Source organism: Tyto alba, unplaced genomic scaffold (genome assembly GCF_018691265.1).
Source record: "Tyto alba isolate M040663 unplaced genomic scaffold, T.alba_DEE_v4.0 Super-Scaffold_8, whole genome shotgun sequence".
NCBI classification, from domain to species: domain Eukaryota; kingdom Metazoa; phylum Chordata; class Aves; order Strigiformes; family Tytonidae; genus Tyto; species Tyto alba.
The window spans coordinates 16917181-16941255 of record NW_024881329.1 but is presented as its reverse complement, the minus strand read 5'-3'; the positions used below and the strand labels follow the sequence as shown (position 1 = coordinate 16941255).

The following is a 24075-nucleotide window of genomic DNA, read 5'->3' as shown; positions in this document are numbered from 1 at the left end:
TCAGACTTCTAACATATTCACCGAGGGAAAAAAAAAAAAAAAAAACAACTTGTCAGCGTCTTAAAAAATAATAATTAAGCCTCCGGCTGGAGCAGCGAAGAGGTTGCGCCTCAGGTCAGTGATAGCGGCTCAGTGTGTTCCCCCGGTCTGGGCGGGCACAGCCGGTTCCCCAGAGCCGCCCCAGGCGGAGCCGCTGGGATCAGCCACCGCCTCGCCGCCAGACACTCGCCCACTCCCGGCCCCTCGCACACCGCCGGGTTCCCTCCCCCAGGGCCCGGCCCGCTCCCGGGAGAAGGCAAGCTTTGAAGGGAGGGCGAGAAAACCGCCGCCTGCCTCACCGACTCCCTCAGCGCCGCCCGCCATCCCCGCGGCGCCGGGCCCGGGACACGCCGCCAACGGCCCCCCCGCCGCCAGAGCACTCACCGTCCTCAGCGGCGGAGCGGCCACCGTCCTGCCACAACCCCCGCGCTGTTCGCCAGCTCCGCGGGGGCAGCAGCGGCTCCACCTCAGCAGGGGCTCCCGCGTCCATCGGCATCACCCTCCGCGCTGCCGCCAGGATGGGATGGGACGGGGACACGGCGCGGGGGGAGCGGAGCGGGAGGGTTGCGCTCTGCGCGGGCGGCCCCGCCCGCCGCACGTGACCGGCCGCCGCGGGAGGGCGGGAAGGCGGCTCCTCCCGCCGCCGCCCGCCCCGGTCCGGTTTGCTGCGGGGAACCGTCGCCCGTCACCCCGCTGCCACCCCCCTGACAGACTTCTCCCTTTGGCAGCCAACAGGGCACCGTCTCCCGCCCCGGTAACGTTTCGCCGCCTGAGGAACTAGTATTTTTAAGCAGTCAGGGGGTGATGGAAGACGTGGTGGTAAGTCTCTGGTAAAAAGTGTTTGTTCTTCACCTGAACGTATGAGAGCAGATCCCAGACGTCGTTTACGATTTTTAATAAATGTCCCTCGGGAGGAGTTGCAGCTATTTTACCTCAGCTCTAAGCCAGTCAGTGCCTCAGGGAGAGCTGTGGCACAGCACCATGGCCGAGCCGGGCTGGGGTTGAGGCTTTATTAAGAAAATAATAGCGAGTACAGAAATTTCTGCTTCCTGCTTGTATTCATATAATCGCTTACATCCCTAGTCGCAGAAAGGATTTGTATTTAGTCACCTAGGCAGCACAGAAGCAACTATGAACTTAGTTTATTCTACTTAGACTGTTAAAAGATGCTTCCCATTTGGTGCTCTCCCCGCTTTCCTCATGCTCCTTTTCGTCCAGTTTCACTGTTCAAAATCATAAAGCTGCAATTTCAAAAGAAGCGGTGTCAGGATAATTTGCAAAGCACACACTCTTTTCTGCCACGTACTGGGAGCTATGTCAGCATAATGATAAACAGGATAGTGTATCAATCTGTTGTTTTGGTATTCCACCCCAAGCAGTAGAAGTAGATCTATCCTCTGCTCTTTCATTAGTGATGGGTACTTTTTGCCTTCAGCTGCACAACTGATGGGTGAAACCCCTCAATTTTACACTGACTTCTAAATAAGTCAGGGTAAGATCCAGCCTTTTGGGGAAGCTTAAGATAAACTCCATGACATCACTTTTACAGTAGTAATCACTAGTAAAAAAATGAACGTCAGCAGCTACACATTAAGAGTTATTTCCCATTCGCAGTAGACAGCAAAGCACTGATAACACTGGAGTTTCTTTTGATAACGGGTGAGTTAGAGGCATCAGAGTGAACAGTTATAGTGAAAATTTCAGGATAGTAAAAGGAAAGTAGGGGTGGCCTGGTACAATCTCTATTCAGCACTAGCAGTTAAGAAATAAAAGGTTATTTGCACACTTGCTGTAAGTGCCATTGCTAGGAGACATGAGTGTCATTTCGCAAAGTGTCTGAAATATTCAGCATAACCACAGTAACAGGAAGCACACGTAAACATTGTATTATTCTTGTTATCTTGCTATTATTTTTTTATTTGAACAGAAGCAAACATTTCCTTCTTTCATCTTATGTGATTGTCAGGAAAGAGAATAACTTCAGGAAGAAAAAAAGAAATAAGAAGCCTTCAAATATACAGCACGTTCCTGAACTTCTGTGCAAAATTCATCTACTTCCTCTGGCTCGACAGAGAAGTGGATGAAGTGCCCAGGTGACCGTGAAGGGAGGAAAATCTTCGCTGAGGTTTTCCATCAGACGACTATAAACATTCTTAGTACCAGCATCATCTACTGAGGTAAATTAGCTATGTATTTAAATGAATACCATATAATAAACCCACCAAGAACAATGAAGCATCTTTAACTCCAAGTTAATCAACTTTGTCTTTCTGGATTGTGGAAAAAAAATGTGGAAAACATGCCCTTTAGCAGACATTTTCAATTAGCACAATGTACAACCATTTTAACAAAAGTCTTGCTTGGTCTAAGCTCCCCAGCTGTCACAGTTACAGCACTGTTTGCCCAGAACCTCAAAAATGCACTTCTAGTTTCCCCTATTAAAAGCGCACCTTTCAAATCAAATTAAAAAAAAAAAAAAAAAAGAAAAAGAAATGTCCAAACATTAAATGAACAAGCAGAAAAGGAACTCCAGTGAAGGAACAAGCCTATCCTTGTACCTTTTTTATTGTTCCACAGCACTTGTCACATTTAAAAGATCAATGAAGTCATGAAGTTAAAGCAGTTTTTTTGCAAATAGTAGGTAGAAGGTTGGTAACACTAATTGAGCTCAAAGGAAGCTGGCTTTATTCTTTGTTCTGCAATATTCACTCCATTTCCAGATGTTTTACACCCAGTGAGCTTGACTCCAACAATAAAAGCATTATGTGGGCAGGTCCAACCACTCACTGATGGCGTGGTCAGTGATAACAGATCACAGCTCCTGGACAGACAGCACAAGAACATACAGGAATAAGAGTAGCGGAATGGATACCAAACTTGTGTCCTCTCTGTTCAAGATACCATGCACCAAAAGACTCTTCTTATTTCAGGTACACTAAGTTACCCTTATGCATCAAAAAGGCCAGGAGGGAAAAGACACCATGCCAACTTTATTCACAATTTTTAAAATACAGCTGAGGATCTTAGAGAGCTATAACAATTAAAGAATTCCTGAACCGCCTGATGAAGTAGGTATTATTCATTCCTCTCTGAGAAGATTAAGTAACAGTTTTTGAAGTTAATTGTCACAAGTTATGCAGCAGGTATACGCAAAACAAGCAGCTAAACTCTAATTTGGATCTTGCTAAGAAGCAGATGACCCATCTGTTTCAAGTTAGACATGCTTCCAATAACTTACTGAATTAGATATTATGTGGCCATTCAAAACACTGGACCAGTGTACATAGCCAATGCTAGATAAATTAAAAAACATGTAAAATAGGAACCGAGTCAATTAGCATTATAAAATTACAAGTTTATTGCAAAGTAAAATGAGTTTTTCCCCTCAACAGCACATGCCAGAAATGTTATTAAAATTTTATATTTTCATCTGAATATTACTCAGAATTCATATCCAAATTATAAGAAACAAATTTAGTATCTGTATGTGTATTCACTTTCACAAAAGTCTACCCTGCATTTATTTATCATTGATGGGCTTATCCAAATATTTTCAAGTAAAGGCAATTAACTCAAGTAGTTGAAGAAAATCCTTAATAAATGATTCCTTAGCCGAACTGTGGTTTAAGTATACTGGGAACAAAACAGGGAGTCAATCAAAAAAAAAAAAAAAAAAAAAAGGACTTGATTACAAATACCATGTACAATAGTCATCTCAGCAATTGTTTGGGTCATCTCTGCTCACATCAAAGTATAGTCCAGTTTTGAACATTCTGCTTAGCAAATTAATTACCACAGTTAAACAAGACAGCAAATCAGTCCACATCTTCAACTAGAGAAATTCCTTCCTTTTTTTCTAGCTTGGATACCTGCAAGTTAAAAAGAAACTGATTTAATATTAAAAATAAATTTGCATTTCATGTCTCCTGTCTTTTCAGACCTGCATCACAGAACAGTGTAGAGCCCCAATTCACTGGGATACGCACTAGGGGACAACTGAGCTGAACAGGGTGTTAGTTGCAGTCAAAAGAGAAGGTCAAACTTTTTTCCCACCCACCTCATTAACCTCCCCTTGGCTGCATGCTCCCATCAGTTTCTAGTTTTTTGTCAGTTTGGTGACTTTATTTGTCTGACCAAGGAGTGAGACAAGCACCAAATCCATCTTAGAAGCCAAGAGAGACAGGAAGGGAGGCAACACTGTCCCTTTGAGGGACAGCTGTCATATCAGAGCAGGGCATAACCCTTAAGAGAGACCAGAATAATTAAAACAAACACAGGAAATGCTTTTCATGCACGCACAAAGTTTCCTAAAACTGACCTTCACTGTCTTAAAACTTAAGAAAAGGAATCACGTTATATTAAGCTAAGCTGTTCTTAAGACTAACAATATAAATAGTTTCAGAGAAGATTCTACAAACTCACGGCGGGTAGGCCAAGAGCACAAACTAAACACCATGTTCTGCACATTATCTCTAACTCTGGAAAATTTAGCTCCACATTTCTCAAGTCTATGGGAATATATAGGGAGGGTCATATTATGGATTCCGTGTTCTTACGTTCTTCCTTCAACATCTGCTACTGGTCACAAAGATACACACAAAGATACTCAGATTGATAAACCTTTTGTCTTGACCAAATGCAGCTGATCTTGTGGTATGACCCTTAAGCACTGGTAAAAGCAGAAGACAGACTGCAGACACCTAATCCTGGGGGATAGGTGTGTCAGCTTTATTCTGAGCTCTGTCACAGTTCCTTCAAATTATGCCAGCTATTAAAATCCCAATTAACATTTTGGCACCTAGAAATTTTTAAAGTGCGTGCTCTGACCACACACCCTTTACCTCAGACGTAAGTCAAAAGCAGAACCTACAGACGGTACTACTGAAGTTGCTAGGGTTGCTCTAAACCACTAGAAAGTTCATCATTCAGGTGGAACCTTCAGCTTGGTAGAACTGAATGACACTAAGACTCCAAGGGCAAATCCGGCAATTCCCAGCAAACACTACGATCTCAACTTCCTCTTACCCCTGTTCCTTCTGCAGCAAATACAGAAGGAATTTTACACTTAAAAGAGTGGATAACTAAATTGGCTTGACTACACTACAAACATCCAGAACAGAAAAGTACTTTCCACAAATCCAACAGATTTCTCTATCATTAGCACTCCAAAATGTTTCCTTCACATATGAGCTCAAGCTGTAACTTGACTCTTCTACAGGAAAAGCTGCCATTACCTAACTAAAGGTGGATTTTATGTCATTTAGAATTTATGCCTTATTTTCACAGTCCTGTTACTATGCCAAAAAAACCTTAAGTGCAGATTAAGTCCCAGGAGCATAATTATCAGTGAGACATTGTCCTAGAGAATGATTGTCTTCAGAATTACAGTTGTGGTGAATGTGCACGATAAGTGGAAACTCTTACAGTATTCCCTTTCTTCGGTAGAGCAGATTTGACTCACATTATTGCAAGTCATTATTTTCCAGTCTTGCAAAAAGCTATCTATAACAGTGAGTTATCAGTTCAGGTTACTGCTGAATTTTATCAGTTCAGGTTACTGTTGCCTACGTAACAGATTCTTCCACTAACTTGACTCCCAGTTTTCAGGAATAAGTTGCAATGGCTGGTACCCTTGCATAGCACAGCTGCTATTATAGACAAATCTAGTTAAAGAGTGTAACAATATCCTGGATCATTAAAAGATCTTAATCACATTTACCGTAAGCATAAAATAATTACATTTTGGTCCAGAACCTACAAAAATATTTTACCCAACTCCCATTGAGGTCAAAAGAACTTTTGTCCTGGACTTCGTTGGGAAAAAATCCAAAACGATGGAGAAAGAACCACCATACAGAGCTACAAAAAAGCACTGCACGTGGTAGCTTTTATCCTAGGTTTTAAGGTAATAAAACACTATTACAGCATGTCTGGCATTTCACAGACGAGGGAATTAATGTTTTATTACGAATATAAACATATTCTTAAAAGCAACTGAGATGTAAAATCTCTGGCAGAAAAAACTTCAAGGTGCTAAAATTCTTCAGCCTAGCACTTTTGCTATAAAAAACACATTAAAATAACATTGAAGGTGTGACTAAAAACTACAAAAAGCTAAGCACGGTTCTGATAGTTGCTTGAGCCCCTCCACACCTCACAGTGCTCATACGAAGCACTGTACCATTACTGTTGCTGTATTTGAGCGAACACGTATTTGTGAGTCAAGTGACTTCAGGGTTCAAAAAAAGAATTGTTGTAGAAGCAGGTGGGAGAAACATTCACAATGAACTGCTGCCTCTTACTGGCTTTTCCCATACAGATATAGGCCAAGTCTTAATCCTGCAATTAAACAGATCCCTTCAGACATGTCCTGAACTGAAACCAAAACACATAAGCTTGTTCTCCACATTAGCACAAGACTTCATGAGTATGGGTACACCTATCAGGCTTTGGTACATGTATTCTCTCTTTTATTTTTTTCTTTTCTTCTTCTTCTTCTTGCTTTCCTAGCAATATGGCAAGCTGTACTTAACAATGAAAAAAACCCACCAGCCTACACTGAAACCAGAAAATTCTTAGCACCACAGTTCTGTAAAAAGAACAATCACAGTTATTTCTATATTAAACTTTTACGCTAAATGCTAGCTGTCTTTTGCTGGAGGTTCACTGGAACTGAGCTTGTCCCATTGTGAGGGCTTTAAATATGAAACCATACAAGAAGTAGAGGGCAGTTACCTGTTTATCTATACACCGGAATTGCCAGGACCATGTGGTGTTATAAAGGAAAGGTCTCAGGTCAAACCGGTTGTCATCTGGACTGTAGTTTTCAGCATGGTAGGAAGGAGTGAGGGTGGTCATTTTATGTCTGTTAATGGAATACATCCTGAAGAAATGCTTAACCTTTGATGCCACCTGGTGTACAAAGAATATAGCTTTTAATCAGATGAAAATTCTTAGTATTTAAAAATTGAGCTGAGAATGCGTTCTAGCTTTGCACATCCATTTTTTGCCATTAACGTAAATTATTTCCCACCACTAGTATGAATCACTGTCGATGACCTGACCTCTAAGAGGCATTTAAGGCCATTTTCTAACACCACCTCGGTTTCTGCACCTATCATTTACCAATAAGGAAGTGCCTTGTAAGAGATCTAACAGGAAGCACTAGCCTCTGCAACTCAACTGATCTTTTCCTTCTACGCACAAGAAAGGAAGAACTGCATAAGAGCAAAGCAGATACCTCTTCAGTGTAGGTATTTTTTTCAAAGCAAGAGCATTTTCTGTCTCAGAATATGTAACCACCGGCTCCAAGAGCAGTTAGCCATTTCAGAGAATAATTTTCCCCCAAAGGTATAGTTCCAAAGTAATTGTTTTCAAATTACCCAATTACTGTTCTTACAATATGCAACACAGACAACAAGCTCCTTTAATTAGAGTTTTACCAGCCTATTCTGATACAGTGTAAAAGCAGAATAATTAAACTATCCCTTTCAGTTAAAATTAACTCCACTTGACCTATCTCCAAACATAATCTATTTTGGCAAAGACATTACACGTTGTTTTTTTGTTTGGTTTTTTTTTTGGTTTTTTTTTTTTGCATATTACCTCTCTAGGAGTACAAACTTCCTTCCACATATTAATCAGCTTACAGAACATACTGTATGGTCCAGCTTTTGCAATTTTTCTTAATTTGCCATAGATTGAGAGCTCTGAATATGTCATCCCCATATCTGCCTGAAATCACACACATAAAAAGACACTGAAAATGTTAACTATTCAAATTAAAATTATTAGATTTATGGAAAAATTACAATAACCCAGTTTAATCAAATAAACACCAAAATGAAATTGCCAATGATCAAAAAGAGAAAGAGATAGTAATATTATGAGCAAAAGAAAAAAAATAAACAGCTGGAACCTCTCTGATAGGGAAGATTTTAAGTTCTTCTATGAATGTATTTGATTTGACTAGTGAAAACATTTATTTCATTTGTTCATATGTTCATTTTTGCTTCTAGGTAACTTAAACATAGCATGTATCAGTAAGGTACGGCCAAATGAAGAAAGCCACTAGTTGTAGTTCAGCAACCATTTGCTTCATCATAAAGAGTTTTACAATATCCTACAATTAAATATCCAGCAGCCCTTAGAGGCAGTTGTTAGTCTTACCAGTTCTCTCTTAACCAAATGGATAGCAAAGAGAAGGGCAGGGGGAGAAGAGGAAGGTCTTTCCACCAGTCACAGTAATAGCAGTAAGGCCCTGACTGGCTCTCTTTTGATATTAAGAAAAATTAAAATGAACTGAATTTCAGAACACCCATCCTTCTAAATGCCCAAAATATAAAATAATTCAAAAGTTAATTTGCTGTTTTGGAAACTGCTGTCAACATAGGTAAAGCTGGTGTGGGATACTAGTGCCTTGTCAGCAGCTTTAAGACTGATTACAACATGGTTGTCAATAAGCATGGATACATCCAAGACCAAACAGTAGTTATTGGAGAGAAACCAAGTTTTGGGATAAAGCTTACCAGAGCATTTTAAAGTCACTGCCCATTACCTCATCAGTTTGAGCCACTTGTCCATCTACCAGGGGCTCTAACTCTGCAGTGGGTGGAGCTGACATGATACTGTAAGAAAAAGGTAAAAAGGAAAACATTAATCCTATCCAGTCTCACAAGTACTAGTTAACAAACAGTCTGGTGTGTTAAATGCTTTATTCAAAACTTTTTCAGGGCATAAGCTGCTAAAGGACTAGATAGCTCTACAGAAGTGGTACTTGCAAGGTGTTCCAGGTTTAAAAAGCAATGCTTTATACCAAAACCATAAAGCATCTGGTTCAAACAGTTCCTTCAGTGGAATAAACACAGATGCTTGCATACAGTAACTCCTAAGACTGGTAGCATTTTCAGCACCCAGCAATTTACACCATGTAAGTGTACACAAGCATTCCCCAACACTTAAGATTGAGCTGGACAGGGGGCTGGGCCATCTTGTCTAGATCGTGCTTTTGCCAAGGCAGGTTGGACCACGTGATCCTTGAGGTCCCTACCAACCTCGTATTCTATGAGTCTATGATTTAAAAACAGAGAGATGGACATAATATTTTCCTTTATTAGCATTTGCAATATCACTGCAACCTAGCTCTGTTAGTAAACCAAACCATGAAGTCCACAACGTGCTGCATACAAATACAGTCACCAGATATCACTGCTTCACTACTCACCTTCTGAGGGCCGTGAGCTGAAAATTTTCAATGCAATATTGTATGAAGTTCTTCAAATCAGTCTTGCTGATTCCACCAATGGGATTAATATCAGCACTTGAGCAATCATACTTTGTCAAGTAACCTCGGAGACTGAGCAAGAGAGGAAATTTCATATATTAATAGTAAATAATAATGTAACATTAGTATAATATTTAATAGCTTATACTATTATATACGTATATGGTAGAATATATATGTAGCATCAAGACAGGGAGAAACAGACTGCATATTATTAATGTACTTATGCATAAGGGGCAAATGTGTTCAGCTGCAACAAGGCTATCCTAAAGCCATAAAATTGTCAGGAGGAGGAAGATGGTATTTTAAACAATCATCAACCACTGCAAAACTGCCCATGCTAAGGTAATATATTTGATGCAAAACAACTGAAATATTGCCCTTACAATTAAAAAAAATAAACACCAAAACATCCATATAATCAGCATACACTGTTCTCACAGCTTTAGAGGTTATCAAGCCCACAATCTTATAGGGATTGTTTTAATCTTCAAATAATCAGCTCTAATAACAGTATTCCAGATTTTTAAAATCTATTTTTCAACTCCAAGTTCACAACTGAATTTCTGATACAATAATTGAAAATACAAGTAATAACAGATTGGATAATTAATCTGGTAACTGCGCAGGCAAGCTCTACTGAAAACAGCTAAGGAAGGAACTGCATTTTAGTGGAAAACTATGGCAACACTTAGGCTAAACTTCTGAAAAATATACAATTTTCCATTCAGGCCGATTCAACTATTTTCATTAATTTCACTGCTATTAGTATATTCTTAGCTTGTTACCTTTTCCGAGTATTAATCTACACTGCGATTTAGTAGAGTTGCAAGGAAATGCAGTGACCTGTTCCTAGTTCATCTGGTTTTAAATCTCTAACTTTCACCAACCTTTCATCCACATTAGCTGATCCTAGCACCAGAAGGCCCCCTGGCATCCCACGAGTCCAGAGTGTCAGCTGAGCAAACAGGTAGGCAACGACCATTCTTATTCTAGCCTGCAAAGCAAAATGAAAAATAAAGTAAACTTAAAAAGCAGATTCATTTCTCCCCAATCACTTTTATTAAACGATTCCCTAAACAAACCCATAAAGAACAAACTGCATGAGGGGTGTTACTGCAAGAAAGAGTCTTGTGGAGAAGATGCTGAATGCAGGTAGGAAAGTCAGGCTCAGTATCTGCTATTGCCATAGACTTACATGACTAAATGAGTATATTCTATTCTGAATTGCAGAAGGGGGAGTAGCCATTTTCTACCTTCTACAAGCACTAGTAAGGATCCATGAGGGATTAAGTATGCAGATGAACCATCTGTCTACCACACCCTTTTATGGAGTATTAGACTAAAGGGATTTATTTACATAAAATTTGTAAAAAGTTCCATTTGCCTTTGGCCCCATTACAAAACTCAATTTCTAAAGATGGTAATAATACCAAACAGACCTGAGATTCAACCTCCAGCTCTAGCCACAACTGTGTGTGATGTTAAGCAAATCACTACACTTCTCTGTGACTAAAGCCTATGGCATTGCCAAAAAGATGATAAAGGATTCAGTGTTTGCTTCCAGCAGAGGCGGCTGGATTTCTCCAGTAATAGCAGGGGCAGAAAGATCCAAGTCCTTAGCTGACAAAAACTATCAAACACAATAATCAACATTTAGCCACAATTAAAAACAGAGTTGCTGGTTAGGTTGGAAGCTTTTAAGAACAGGCGAAAAAGAAAGCTAGCAGGACAACAAAACATGTAACTAGAGCCAGGGACTAGAAGTCACTAGGCAGCTATGTTTTCTGTGATTCTACAGGACACGTATACCAGCACTACCCAGGCACAGCACCAATCTGTTCTGACACAATGGAAATGCGTAATTATAAATGTGCATTTGAGCAGCATTTTATAAGCCTATTGAAAATTAATACCTTCTGATGTAAAAAAATATTATCTTCTACCTTCTAAAACTGAGAACATCTAGGAACTGGAATACTGACACATCATACAGAACCTTTTAAAGATTGCTAATATTCACTAGAGAAAATTCTAGTATACATCAGCAGTATTTTTGAGTGTTGACCTGCCACAATCCTACTGGACTCAGACCTGTCTATTAGAATACTTTGCTGCTCATTTTCCTGACCTGGCAACTTTTTGTTGGGATGCTTTTCTAAACAGCATCTAGACCAATGCTATTGATGGGATACTGGCATGTGCTATTTCTTCCTGACCATCCTGTAACAGTCACAAAGAATAATTATCTTGGTCTTCTCCTGTATTACATGGGATTGTAGATTTCTGCTGCAGACAAGCATTTACTGGAAGGCCCTGAATCTTCAGGGACATGCCACAACAAGTTCAGATTTTCACAGCAACACAGATGAAGGGCCCTCCTGCTACTTAACCATATTGTACTCTTTAAAAAAATAGGGACCGACCTGATTCAGCCCACATGAAACACACCTGCACATTCTGGAGTGCCAGGTTTTCTCTGCTGCTCCCTCCATAGACAGAAAAACGGGGAGTTCGACCTGTCACCATGCTGAAAATTCCCACAATAGCTTTCACAGCCGCATCTATGTTCAGACTGATGTGATAGCTGAGAAGAATTCAAGCAGAAGTGACGCAAGTAGCATAATCTGACTATATAAAATTGCATTAAAAAAAAGCAAAAAACCCCCCCATCAAGTGTGGTTTTAAGGCTGCTACCATCTCAGATCTGGTAGGAAGAAACTTAAGAAAGAGTAACACTTTCCAGGTCTGTTTCCAAATTTCTGTGTCCTTTACCAAATGCTTCTAAGTTTGCCTCACGTTTACACACTTAAATAACAAGGTTCAGTAATATTCCTAACTTAGCACACCTACTATTCCTCTCCTATTTTAGAGTTTGAAAGCTTTATATGACTCTTTGCTAGAACATGATTTGTTTTTCCAGCACTTCCCAACTTGTACCTGCCTATTTGCTCAGCCAGAAGTTTAGCCCTGTCGCAAGTATCCTGGGAGGAGTTCTCACTAGCCATATAGCAAGTGGTAAATATACGCTTGCAAAATTCTCGAGGATCCTCGGGGACATAGGTCTCATCATTCACGATCTTGCGCACATCAGCCAGCACATCTGTATCTGAGGGCAAAGCAAAAGAAATAGAACAAGAGTGGAAATTGTTGCACTCCTGCTATCCAGGATATGCAAGTATCTTGTATTTTTCTTGTACTAATTAAGCTTTATGCTGCCCCTCACAAATAAGATGAATCCATCATCTAACTCCCCAAATGTATTTTCATATATCAAATAAAAGATTTACTGATTTTGATCTAATCTTGACCACAAAAATATCAAATCCTTTATTTCCATGCATTAAAGAAACTTCATAGAAAATATGATCTAATATGTACAAAGGCTTAGCTACATGCATAGTCTACTTAAAGTCAGTTCAAGAGCTTGAACCATGCCTAGCCATGTTATGTAGGGCTGAATTTAATAGAAGAAATAGAAGAATAGATGAATAGAATAGATAAAATTCTCAGGATAAACTGAAATCCCACAACTACATCAGCCAACATTTTGGATAATATGCTAGATGTAAACTAGTCTGAATTCCACATCCAATTCTTAAACCGAAAATGAAAACAATTAAGCCAATTCAAAGAACCTGAAATCTGGATGCATATTTTTGCTGGAATTTCTGAAGAGATACAAAGGATTCCATTAGAACAACTGGGCAAGACTCTACCATTCATAACCTCTTGCAGCTATTGCACCCAGCTAGTATTAACTCGTCCGTAACCACTATTAAGCATGGCTAGCCAGACATGCACGTCTACTTACTTCCATTCTTGACTGCCAGACAAACCTGGTGACACATAGAATATACTATGCAAGCTGTAGCAGAGCTGTCAATTCCACCACTAAGAGGCAGTAGAAATCCTGCCTTCAAAATAGAGCAAGGGAGACATTCCAAATATCAAAATTAGAAAAATATATATTGTACCATTCAGAAACATACTCTTGTAAAAGATTTATACATGCACTGTTCAAGTCTGCTTATATTCTACTGGGGAAAAACAAACAAATAAAGCAGACCTAGCAAACCCTCCTAAATTCTCATTGACTGAATAATCAAACAAGTAGCCAGTGTAAGCCCTTAGCTAGAAAAACTCCCAGCATGTCTTTACCCTCTAGTAAGACAGAAGAGCTAATAAAAAGGATTAAATCTTTCATATATATTTCACTATTAAACTGAATTACTACTTCATATCACTCTGCTTATTTTAAACATCCCCATTATGCCATTAAAATATTTTCCTTACTGAAGAAACACTGTTTCAGAGAAAAAGAAATCCCCTTTATTAAGTAAGCTTGACTGTTGCTTTCAAAGAAAGTACAATTCCTAAAGAAAAAGTCTGAAGAGCATAGTGAAGTCACACTTTGCATACAGGTTTTAAGTCTGAATGGGCTACCAGTGAACAACTCAAACGTTACACCTTGGACTAACATCACTTGGCATGAACAGCAGCACAGGATAGCAATGCGTAATATTCCTATGGCACAGAAGAAGATGTGTATGCTAAGGCAAAGAACTAAACCAGTTGTTCTTACCTGATTGCTGCGCCTTAAGTAGTCCCAAAGCCAACATGCAGGACCAAGGCTGAAATTGCAGAATATGCTTATTCCAAGAGGGTTATGGAGTAAAACCTAAGCACGTCAACATATTTACTGTGGTTTTCCAATAGGATACTTCCTTTACTTAAATACAAATAAGATCTTATATTTGTCTCTTTTCTGGTTTTTTTTTAAGTTTTGGGGGTATTTCTTTAAAAAGAAAATAATTTGCAAGCAACAGATTCAGTATCTGCTCACCTGATCTCCTCCTCGGGACTATGGTGTCTCCACTGGATTGGCATACAAGTAGGTACAGCTACATCATCAGAACACGACAGAGCAAAATTCACTTTTATCCTGGGATAAGGATTCACTTTACTTGCCTAAGGAATCGTACAGAAAAATTGGGAAGACATCAATTTCAGTGGAGCATATACCTATAAAATATCAGATCTATAGAATACCATGAAAATCAAGACATGCAAATAATTTTTAAATTCAGTAACTATTCAAACTTGGCAGAATTTAGAAACACAATCTCCATAAAGAATTCCTACCGCTAAATTACGAGATGAAATCTCTGCTCTGTAACTTCGAACATCCTCCAAGTCCAGAGTGGCAACCAGCACCTCCTGTGGAAAGGCTTTCAACATTAAATTGATTCTACACAAATGGATAAAAACATCTGACAGGCCTGGACTACAAAAAAAACGTTGAGGAAGAAACATGCATGCAACTTGTTTCAGTACAGATTTTTATGCTCAATTCACAAGTCATTTCTGACTCAGTAGACTTCCTTACATTCCAAAGCGAGCACAACTGACTCACTTCATTGGTAGACCAGAACATCCGTAAACCACAACAAATTTATAGCGCTTGTCAGATGGCTGAACAATAAATTCACCATTAGTTGCAGAAAAGGACAAGAGGAGAAGGCAAGGAGCATACTGGGAAAAGAGATGATTTTGGCACATAATGTGAGGAAACCTACAGTTTTAATGACACATCTGCTGTGAAGGAGCTCTCTGAAGTAAAGCTCAACCTATCAAATCTTTTGTCTACCAAACCTGGTCATAATTAGAACATGGCAATCTTTGCCCCTTTTTTTTCTTAGACAAGGCAATGTTAGTTAACAGGGTCTCTCCTAAACACAGTGATTGCATATGCAAACATTTTCATGAAGTTCCTCTACTGTGACACCTCTTCCTTGCTTGCAAAAGCAGGAGAGCTACTGCAGATCAGGTCTGGGCAATCTGACTAGGAAAAACCTCGGATCTATTTGAATAGCTTAGTGAAAATACATCTTTTGTAGGCTAGAGATATGGACCTAGTATCTGGAATGTCTGGAAAGTGTTGAGCATAAATGTAGCCATGCTAATTTCAGCTGTAACTAGAAGCTATAAGTTGAATATATTACCACATCATCTAGTGAAAACTGGGATCCTTGTGCAACTGTTTCTCCATTCACTGAAATCATGGCACAGCCATCATAATACAGACGATCACCATCACAGCCTTTCTGGTTAGCTAAAATATATATTCCACCATTCTGGGAGGAAAATAAACAAACAAAATAATGCTTTTCAGAATATAGCACCTGACAGCACATTAAAAGACAAAATGTTGTTTTTCTGTTCCTATCCTTCTTAATCTTCCTCTGTCTTAACATTGTGAATGATTTTTGGCTGGGAATCTCTCGTCATTTGAAAAAGTACTTTGCACGTGATATACACAACAGGAACAAGTAATTACATAAGTAAATGTAGTAAGTGAACTCTATCCTTTTCACACTGTTGGAAGACAGGAGTCTTCTGTTATTACCAAGAGTCATTCCCTTAGTCCAAATACAGATGGCTACGCTTCTAAACTGAAATTTTAAATTCAAATTAAGATTGAGAAAGTGGGAAGGTGATGACAGAAACTATGTTTGGATATCTGAGGACAGAGCAGATACTGTTAAATATAACCAAAGCATATTAAATTACAATGACAAAGCAGTTGTATAAATTAAACATTCTTCAGTGTAATGTACATTCATTACTTTGGTTTTGCTCCCATCTCTGTTAGATAGGATTACAGTCTAATAACTAAATGTCTTCTTTACAATGAACATAACTTTTGAAGTGGAAAAATATAAGATGACAGGGGAGAAATGAAAGTGAGTTTAAACACTGATTTCTATTTCCCCTTCCTGACATTGTTACTGGTATTTCTCCAACACAATGTTGCTATGTGAACAAATATCAGGAAATAAACTGTCATTTTAAGGAAATAAAAGAGAATTTTGGATAGTTTTATATGTGCCAGGAAAATAAGCCCCCTCTGTTGGCCAAATTACAAGCTGGCAATGAGCTGCCAATTCAGTACATACAGTGTACAGAGGGAGACCGTTTAGGCACAGAGAACTGCAGGAAGCAACGACAGTCACTGTTTGTTTGCCCATTATGCACAATGTGCATTCAAGAACACCCTTTCAAGCTGGTTATTCTCTGTGTGCAGTGGATTCAACATTTCACACTTGCAGTTACTTTGAGTCAGTTACTCTGATTAACTATTTTCTATCTGTTATATAAGTGCAATATTTTTTTTCTTCAGTATTTAATGGAATTAAGATCAAGGCTATCAAATATATTTATGGAGCACAAGTCTCTAGAGCTGGGAGATATCAAACTGTTTTAAGGTATTCTGACTCTACTTTATAGATGTGCATCAAAGACAGAGAGTGTAATTGGCATACCAAGGCGCAACTACAAGCTCCCACACAAAGTCTCGTTTGGGAGCTGCCCCTGCACACGCAGCTTTGTATCTCCCCTACCCCCATGCAAATACCAAACAGCCTCTTTTCTGGACCACTGTTCCACAGACCAGACAGAGCTGACCTGCAATCAAACAGCCTCTGGCATTTGGGGTCACAGAGCTACAAACAGTGCTTCACATTAGAGCACAATGTATCGCAGGGCACCCCAAAGAAGTACAGTCCCCCAACCAGAAAGCTTTTCCCCTATATTTGATTCAATCAGGGAAGGTAATTACAGGTAAGAAAAGAAGAAACTAACAATGACTGTCAAGGCCCTCACACTCATGCTATGTTCTGTCACAGGAGAGGAGACTGTTCTGAAAAAAAGAAATGAGGTGCATAACCAAAAAAATATTTTTTTTTTTTTTAAGCGTATACCTTTGCTGTGGCAGAATTCACCAAATCCACTCGGCTGTGAGCCTTCCGCAGCACATGGTGACTCCCTGAAGAGTTAGTGAAAATTTCCACACCATCAAGTCCCATTTCAATATGAGGGCTGCCAAAGCAAAAGGCAGAAAAAAAATCATCTGGCAATACCATGCTGCAAATCCTGCAGGTATCATTTAAAACCACTGACAAATAAAAACATCTATGTCATTATCAGTTTTCTGCATGTCTTAAAGAAGGATAGTACTCTCAAAAAATTGCATTGCTTGACTCTTTGGTCAAAGACTGGCAGTGGTTGCAGAGGGCAGAAGGGCTCATTCTGTTTTAAATTAAATGCCTTTTACTTTACTCTGTAGAAGCCTGGGTCTCAAAGAGAGAGAACAAGAAAATCTTGGTCTGAAAGGGCAATATGGAGATACTCCTGCAAGGTCAGCTGTCCCATCTGCCTTCTCTCTTAGTAAACCCAAAAACATAAGCAAACAGAACTACGAGAAGAAGACTTACTACTTTTTCTTCTACCAATGTCAAAGGAAAGGAATACTAAAAAAAAAAAAAAAAAAGTCACATCTTGTCTGTAACATACCACACTTTCTGCAGTTACAAGTAAATGAATGTCTGTAACTGAGAAATGTGGAAAAACATCAGGAACATTTTTTTTATTTTTTGTTAACTGCAACAGCTTTCCTGCAACCATATCTCCACCCCCACTCCACATCAGACCTTTGTGAATGGGATCTCCTGTGTGGTTGAGAAGAACTTTCAATTGTAACAGAAACTAAAGTAACAACAGGAAATATCACTTAAGGGCACTAGGCTTTGCTTTCCCTTAGTGGCCTTTTGCTGTTTCCTTCTGTATTGTCTTTATGCATTGTCTGATGCTGGTTAAAAAATGAAGCAGAAGGATTAAGCTAACAAATAAATAGAACAAAAATAAGTGATACATCTCAAAGTGACGTTGCCTAGATGCCTATGCTCTAGCTGTTCAAATATCAGAGAGCCAAATTTGTCCATTAAGTGGAATGCTTTGGAGGAGTTTGTCACAGCCAAAGATAAAAAGATTAAAGTAAATAAAAGACCTACAAGTACTTTTAAATTTTTGAGACTAGGCACAGTAAGTGGCAACAGTATGGGATTATAATTGCTAGAGAAAGTTGATACAAAATAACCGTCATTCTGACCCTAGATCTAGTTATAGAGATGGATCTAGAGGACACTTCAAGCTCAGGCTTAACTAAAAACTGAGCAATATCTGGAATGGGAACACTATAGTTCTCTGTCACTTGTTTCCTCAGGTCACCTTTTTCATTTTGCTTCTTTTCTGTATTTCTCTCCTACCTTCTGTTTCAAATGAATTTAGCTTAAATACCTAAAACTTCTGTTGTCATCCCGCATTTAGTCTAGTGAAATCTTTCCTATGATGTATTTACTGCTTCTAATTATATTTTAGCATACTGGCACTTTCTGAAAGATATACTACCTGGAAAAATAATAAGCAGGTTTTTTCAAACATTTATTTCAGGCAAATCCAGGTTATGCTTTAGTTTACTTCTCATTTCTTCTTCTTTACCTGTTTGGTGCCCAGAGTTCTTCGCATATTTCTGCCCCTAGGCAGGTATCTTTGGTTGCTAGCACTGCATCCCCAAAAGGAACAGTTTCCTGAGAAGGAACAAGAACATCCTTACACACATGTAATAGAATAATCTATTTAATTCAAAAAGTTAACTACAAATTTTAAAAAAATATATAAAATGGAATATTCATTTCTGTGAAATGAGTGACACAATATCAATCACATTACACCATTTTATACCAAGTTTAAGTAAAAAATTTTAAAAAAAAAAGAGCTCTAAACTGCATATCACTGGATTGTACTGAAATTTTGTGTTGAAATTTCAGTAGTATTCAGATTCAGTGCTTTGCTTCAGGACAGGGCAACTGCTTTTGAAATAAACAATCTACAAAACATGAATTGTCTTTTGATAGGAATCACACTCATGCTTTATTGGGAAATAACCTAAATTCTAGACCCTTCTCAATCAAAACTGTCCCATTTTTAAATTTATTTTTTACCTTAAAACACATACTCATTTGTAGTCTCAAGCACACTCCATACCAAACAGAGCTGTGCAAAGTAAGACAATCTTCAAGGTCCTGTATATATAATATGTATATATAATTGGTACAAATTTAAAATTCACTTGTTTTGCTGCTAAATGCTAACACAAACCAGGTTAAATTACACTCTAATTTAATGTAACTGAGAACTATCACTGAAACCTATGAATTTGCAACATGACAGACAGCAAAATTTCGTGTACTACAGTTCTATGACACAAATTCTATTAATTTAAGTTGTTGAATCTGGAAGATGCTAAAGTTAAAAATACAAGAAAAAATCCTTTACAAACTTACCTGTCCAGTCACTTCCTGAATTATCCTGGGTAGAAAATATTCTTCCACATGCCTAAAGCAGGTTTATAGGTTGTGAATACATCGTTATGTAAATCACAGTGCAAAAACTGATTCTAAGCTCCACATTCTGTCACCTTCTAACATTAACCAAAGAAATTGCACTTCAGTTGTACAAGGTTGTGTATGTTTAAAAAATAAATAAAATAAACCTTCATACTTCCTGTGAAATTTGTCAGAAATGTTAAGATTATAAACTAGCAACATCTCACTTGGTTTCAGAAACGCATGGCAAACAACGCTCCAACCTAGCTATAAACTAGACATAATAAAGAGCACACCGTGCACATCAAATACCAAATAAAAGTGTTTCTTTTTGCAGTGTTACTACAAGTAACTCAGAACTCATCTGAAACTGAGCGGGGTTAAGAGACAGGTGCTCAGGGCTCTCTCAGAAGTACTTTACTGAGACGATCAAGTCAGAACGTTGTCTGACTACAGGATGAGTGCACGGTGTCACAGATGAGCATTGGGTACGTTTTGCAGCATCATAAGGTATGTAGCATTCATCCTCTGCAGCTGTTAAAATTCCAACAGAGCTCACCCATTTCACATGGTTTTCCAGTTTAATATTGAACAGGATGGAGCAACTGAGCAGATCAGCACAGGCTTTTCCAATCCTGAACTACATAGTTAGAAATTAGACGCAATGACACTGCTATACTGGTTGTAGGATCATTCAGCCACACTTTTCCTGCCAGCTCAGCAATTCAGAGTTTGCTCATACTTAATATGCTTCCTAGCTGAGCTTCAATTACATAGCTTAGGTGACTGTCCTGCTGCTCACCCTGTAGCAGTGCTGATGGATTGCTACAGAGATTTCAATCCTGCTGTGGCTGCAAACGGCAAGCTGTGTTTTTAAACACAACTTCAACAGTAGCCAGCCTACCTTGCTTTGTTCCATGGGGTAAACCATCTGAGTTCCCTGTAGTTTCCTGCATTTGCCAATGACATTTTTGGTCTGATCAGAAGAATTTTTCTTAAAACATAAAAGAGAAAGGGTGAGGTAAGATCTGATGTACACCCAACAAGGCTAAATAAGAACACTGACTGATACCAACCTTTTTTCTATTATGGGGTACATTAAACAACTACTACATACAATAATTTTTAAAGTTGCTGTTTGCAGACTTATGGTGTTTTTTTTTTTTTCTGGAGTCTTTCAGAAAGCAATGGAAATTTAGTTTCTACAAATTCAGAAAGGAAAAGGAGATCATGGAAAACCTGAGATTGATGGGAAGACAACTCCATTGATCCGTCTTTCTTTAAGGCCAAACAGGTCTCTGAAAGCATACAGTAATATACTGTCTCACAATGCACACAGAAATACTTACCGATTTAAAAAGATCACTCGACAATTGTAGCGCACATTTCTGTGCAGAACAGGCCTGAGAAAAAAAAAGAAGCAATGTTACCAGTGACTAAGCTCATTAAATGAAATTTAAAAAGCTACAGAATCTACTTCACTGCATACAAACTATTTTTAAGAAAACACTTCTACACTGTATTACTAAAGGGAATTAAATAAAACATCTAGTTTTAGCTTCTATTTTTTTTAATCTGAATAGTTGTTTGCAAAAATCAGTTACTGACCATTCTCAGTCTCAGCTATGTCAGTTACTGCCACATCACTGGCATGCCTAAGAAGCACAAGCAGACCAGAAAAATACCCCACCGGCTGTGCTAACTTATTTAATCAAACCTGACCCCCTATGACACCGCCAAGCTACTTCAAAATAAAGCTAGCTTTACATACTTATATCAACACTAAAACAAGTAGGTGTATATATGTTAATTTTACAGTTATCATTTATCACTGTTCACTGTCAGAATGTGACTTACAACGGTTTCAGTCATTCTGACATACATGTATGTTGCTTAAAGATGTCTGCCGGGCAAAGCAAGTCACACTAGCCCTGACACTCCTGAAAGAGAGTAAAATTATAAAGCCCTTTGTGTTACATGTACTACAAAGCCTTGCCCAAAAAGCTTACCCAAAGCACTAGTGCCCAGCCATTAAGGTTCACAATAACTGCAATTATCCTCTTTCTCTCCTGAAGGGCTCAGACACCAGAAATCTCTGAAAGGATTATATTTCAGAAGGTGGTTTGCATGTTACCATCCTGCTCATGGTAATTAAAAGGGAAAGTAGTGCAGTTCCTCAGATGGGCTTAAAAGTTTGGTGCAGAGCCCTCATGATACAGAAACACAGCAGAGACAGAATTCCTAAAGACCTTGTCCTTCATCGTATGTACACAAAAAAACTTACATTCCCACATCACAGATAATATCTTGAGTAGCTGGAGACTCCAAAAGCTTTGCCAGAACTTGAAACGAATGCAAGAGTGTGTCAGATTCATAATAGTGGTCCGAGCAGCCATAACCACTGTATATAAAAACATAAGAAATGAAAATTCAGCCAACATCAGCATCAGAGCCCAAGGACCAGAACTACATCAGACAAGGAACACCTCAATCCACACAGGCGATTTTGTGGGCCACACAGAAGCAGCGCTGGCAACACCATCCCTACTGACAGCATGTAAAGCTCTGCAGCATTGCTGGGATATTCCTTTCAAGAGCATCAGCCTGGGCCTAGCTGGAATTCCAAGCACTGCATTTTCTGTGAAGGAAGACTCGCTGAAATAGATCAAAAATTACTGGTACCAGTCACGCTTCCAAAACACAAAAACCAGTCTTGTGCTTGCAGCTACGTTTTCCTCTGCGCTGACAGCCACACGCTGTAAGTAACGCTTCAGAGGTACTGCATGGCGGAATTTCTTCCTGACTGCTCTGCAGTAATTCAGTGGGGAAATCCCAAACCCAGAAGCAACAAAGCGCTCTTACCAGATTTCCAGCTCAGGTCCAAGCCGGTACCGGGCTCCTTTGCTCTTGGCGATGTCAATACCTGGAAGAGGGTTGGATTAAAAACCAGCCGGCCTCTCAACCCCGGCCCACCCCGCCCCCGCGGCTCCGGGAACCGGCCCTCATCAACCAGGCCCGGCCTCCGCCGCTGCCCCGACGAGAAACGCGCGGCGGGAAGGCCGCTGCTCAGGGCCGGGCCCGGTAACCACCGCCGTCCTCACTCACTTCTGAAAATCCTCTCCAGGTTGCCCTCAAAATCCAGAGCCCACTGGTTGAGGGCGCAGGCGGCCACGCTCACCGCCCGGCCCATGTCGGCCTTGCCGCCTCCCCCCGCCGCTTCCGGGCCCTGCCCGGGGGTGCGGCCGCCCGGGTCCCGCTGCGCCCGGCGGAAACTCCCACCCCGGGCGCGGAGCGAAAGCCAGCTCCGCGGCCAGCTCCGCTGCGACAGTTTCTGCCGCATCCCCTTACCCCGTGTCTGCCATTTTGTATCCCCAGACTAACGGCAAGGCAGTCTCGGCCCTTCTTTTTCTTTCTTTTTTTTTTTTTTTTTTTTTTTTTTTTTTTTTTTTTTTTTCATTCAGCCCTGCAGCTTTTACGTGAGGTCCTTCCAAACAAGTTGAGGAAGTGAACACTGGAGGTAACGGCAGCGGGATCCGAAGTTTTGCGGGTCATTGACGTTTCGGCACCCTCGGGGCAGCTTTCAGGGTGCAACCACCAGAGCAGCAGGTTCAGAGTCCTGTCTCCTGGTGTCTGGCTGCCGTCAGCCCCCTTACAGACAGGTTGCTAAGTTTATTCTCTACTAAACTGTCTCCTTGTGCTGTCCCAGAAACCGGGGATCTTTTACACAGAAAGCACAGAGTCGAGATATTTGCTTAATCCATATCTACGCAGACATGGGTGCTATGTGGTCACCCCCTCAAAGCTAGCACCCCTTGGTTAAATGACGGTAGGCATTTATACACCCCGAGCGACAGCTGTCGGTGCTTTTTACTGCTGAATTGGGCCACCCTCGCTCAAATCGCTCCTTGCGAGGTTTCAGCTCCATTTACAGTCACAGCCTCTTTTTTACCTGCACATGTTCAGTGAGGAAAGGGCTTTTGCTAGGGGGCTTTTTCCTAGTCAAGAAAGAGTTTTCACTATGTTAATGAGGAAAGCGCACTCATACTTCAAGTAGTTCTCTCCTTGTTTTATCAGGAGCTTTTATTCCTGTGCGTTTATATCGCTATTTCCCTGTTTGCTGGCCTTATGGTGCCATCCATCGCGCTTATCTCGTGGTTTGTTTTAATCACAGTGTTACTTCTTCAGGGTCGCTCTTTACCAGTTCCCTTATCAGTTCCTGGCATTCTTTCACAATCCTCCTTTGGTCGTTTTATCAATCACGCTGTAACATTTGGTCATCCGTTCCCTTCCTTTCACAACCTTCGCTCTTTTTAGCGGTTTCTTCCTGGGCGGTGCCTGAACCGACCCTTCCGCGGCCGCCCCCGTCCGTACCGCTCCTGCTTTATTGGATGTTCTCTGTGTAAAAAGTCCGTGACGGTGCCTGCACGGGCTCAAGCCGTGCTGCCTCCGCTAGCGCTGCCACCGCCGCCGCCGGTACCGGGAGGGGCGCAGGGACCCTGCGGCCGCTCCCCGCCGAGGCCACGCCGG

At 40.2% G+C, this 24075-nt stretch overlaps 2 protein-coding genes across 5 annotated transcripts in view; both read right to left on the bottom strand.

The window, feature by feature from the left end:
• Positions 1 to 663, bottom strand: part of TPCN2 (two pore segment channel 2) — a 32080-nt gene extending 31417 nt beyond the window's left edge. The window contains exon 1 of the mRNA XM_042784730.1: positions 424 to 663. Within this exon, the coding sequence (XP_042640664.1) occupies positions 424 to 535 (112 nt within the window). The 5' untranslated portion in view covers positions 536 to 663. The remainder of the gene's footprint in view (positions 1 to 423) is intronic.
• Positions 664 to 1924: 1261 nt separating this feature from the next.
• NADSYN1 (NAD synthetase 1) lies at positions 1925 to 23047 on the bottom strand. 4 transcript variants are annotated; one of them, XM_042784734.1, is made up of 21 exons: positions 22897 to 23047; positions 22411 to 22471; positions 21833 to 21949; positions 20898 to 20951; positions 20453 to 20542; positions 19507 to 19558; positions 18662 to 18750; positions 17086 to 17203; positions 15328 to 15459; positions 14468 to 14542; positions 14169 to 14293; positions 13908 to 13956; positions 13137 to 13239; positions 12263 to 12431; positions 11774 to 11909; positions 10213 to 10319; positions 9263 to 9394; positions 8597 to 8666; positions 7645 to 7773; positions 6775 to 6951; positions 1925 to 3908 (listed from the first exon to the last, which is right to left on the bottom strand). In XM_042784734.1, coding segments are annotated over exons 3-21 (1863 nt in total). In that variant the 5' UTR covers positions 21835 to 21949; positions 22411 to 22471; positions 22897 to 23047; the 3' UTR covers positions 1925 to 3854. The 4 variants fall into 4 exon arrangements, with proteins under 4 accessions (XP_042640668.1, XP_042640666.1, XP_042640667.1 ...); XM_042784732.1 differs by lacking the exon at positions 22897 to 23047 and adding an exon at positions 22654 to 22819; XM_042784733.1 differs by lacking the exons at positions 15328 to 15459; positions 22897 to 23047 and adding an exon at positions 22654 to 22821.
• Between the last annotated feature and the right edge of the window lie 1028 nt (positions 23048 to 24075).

Bases quoted from the DNA above. Each gene is read 5' to 3' on its own strand.
- NADSYN1 (XM_042784732.1), bottom strand. From the start codon at position 22,738: ATGGGCCGGGCGGTGAGCGTGGCCGCCTGCGCCCTCAACCAGTGGGCT. The intron at 17,204-18,661 runs GTAAAGAAGAAG...TTGCTTTGGCAG, and splicing joins GAACTCTGGGCACCAAACAG to CCCTCATATTGAAATGGGAC. The intron at 15,460-17,085 runs GTATACGCTTAA...TTTTCCTCCCAG, and splicing joins TGAATTCTGCCACAGCAAAG to AATGGTGGAATATATATTTT.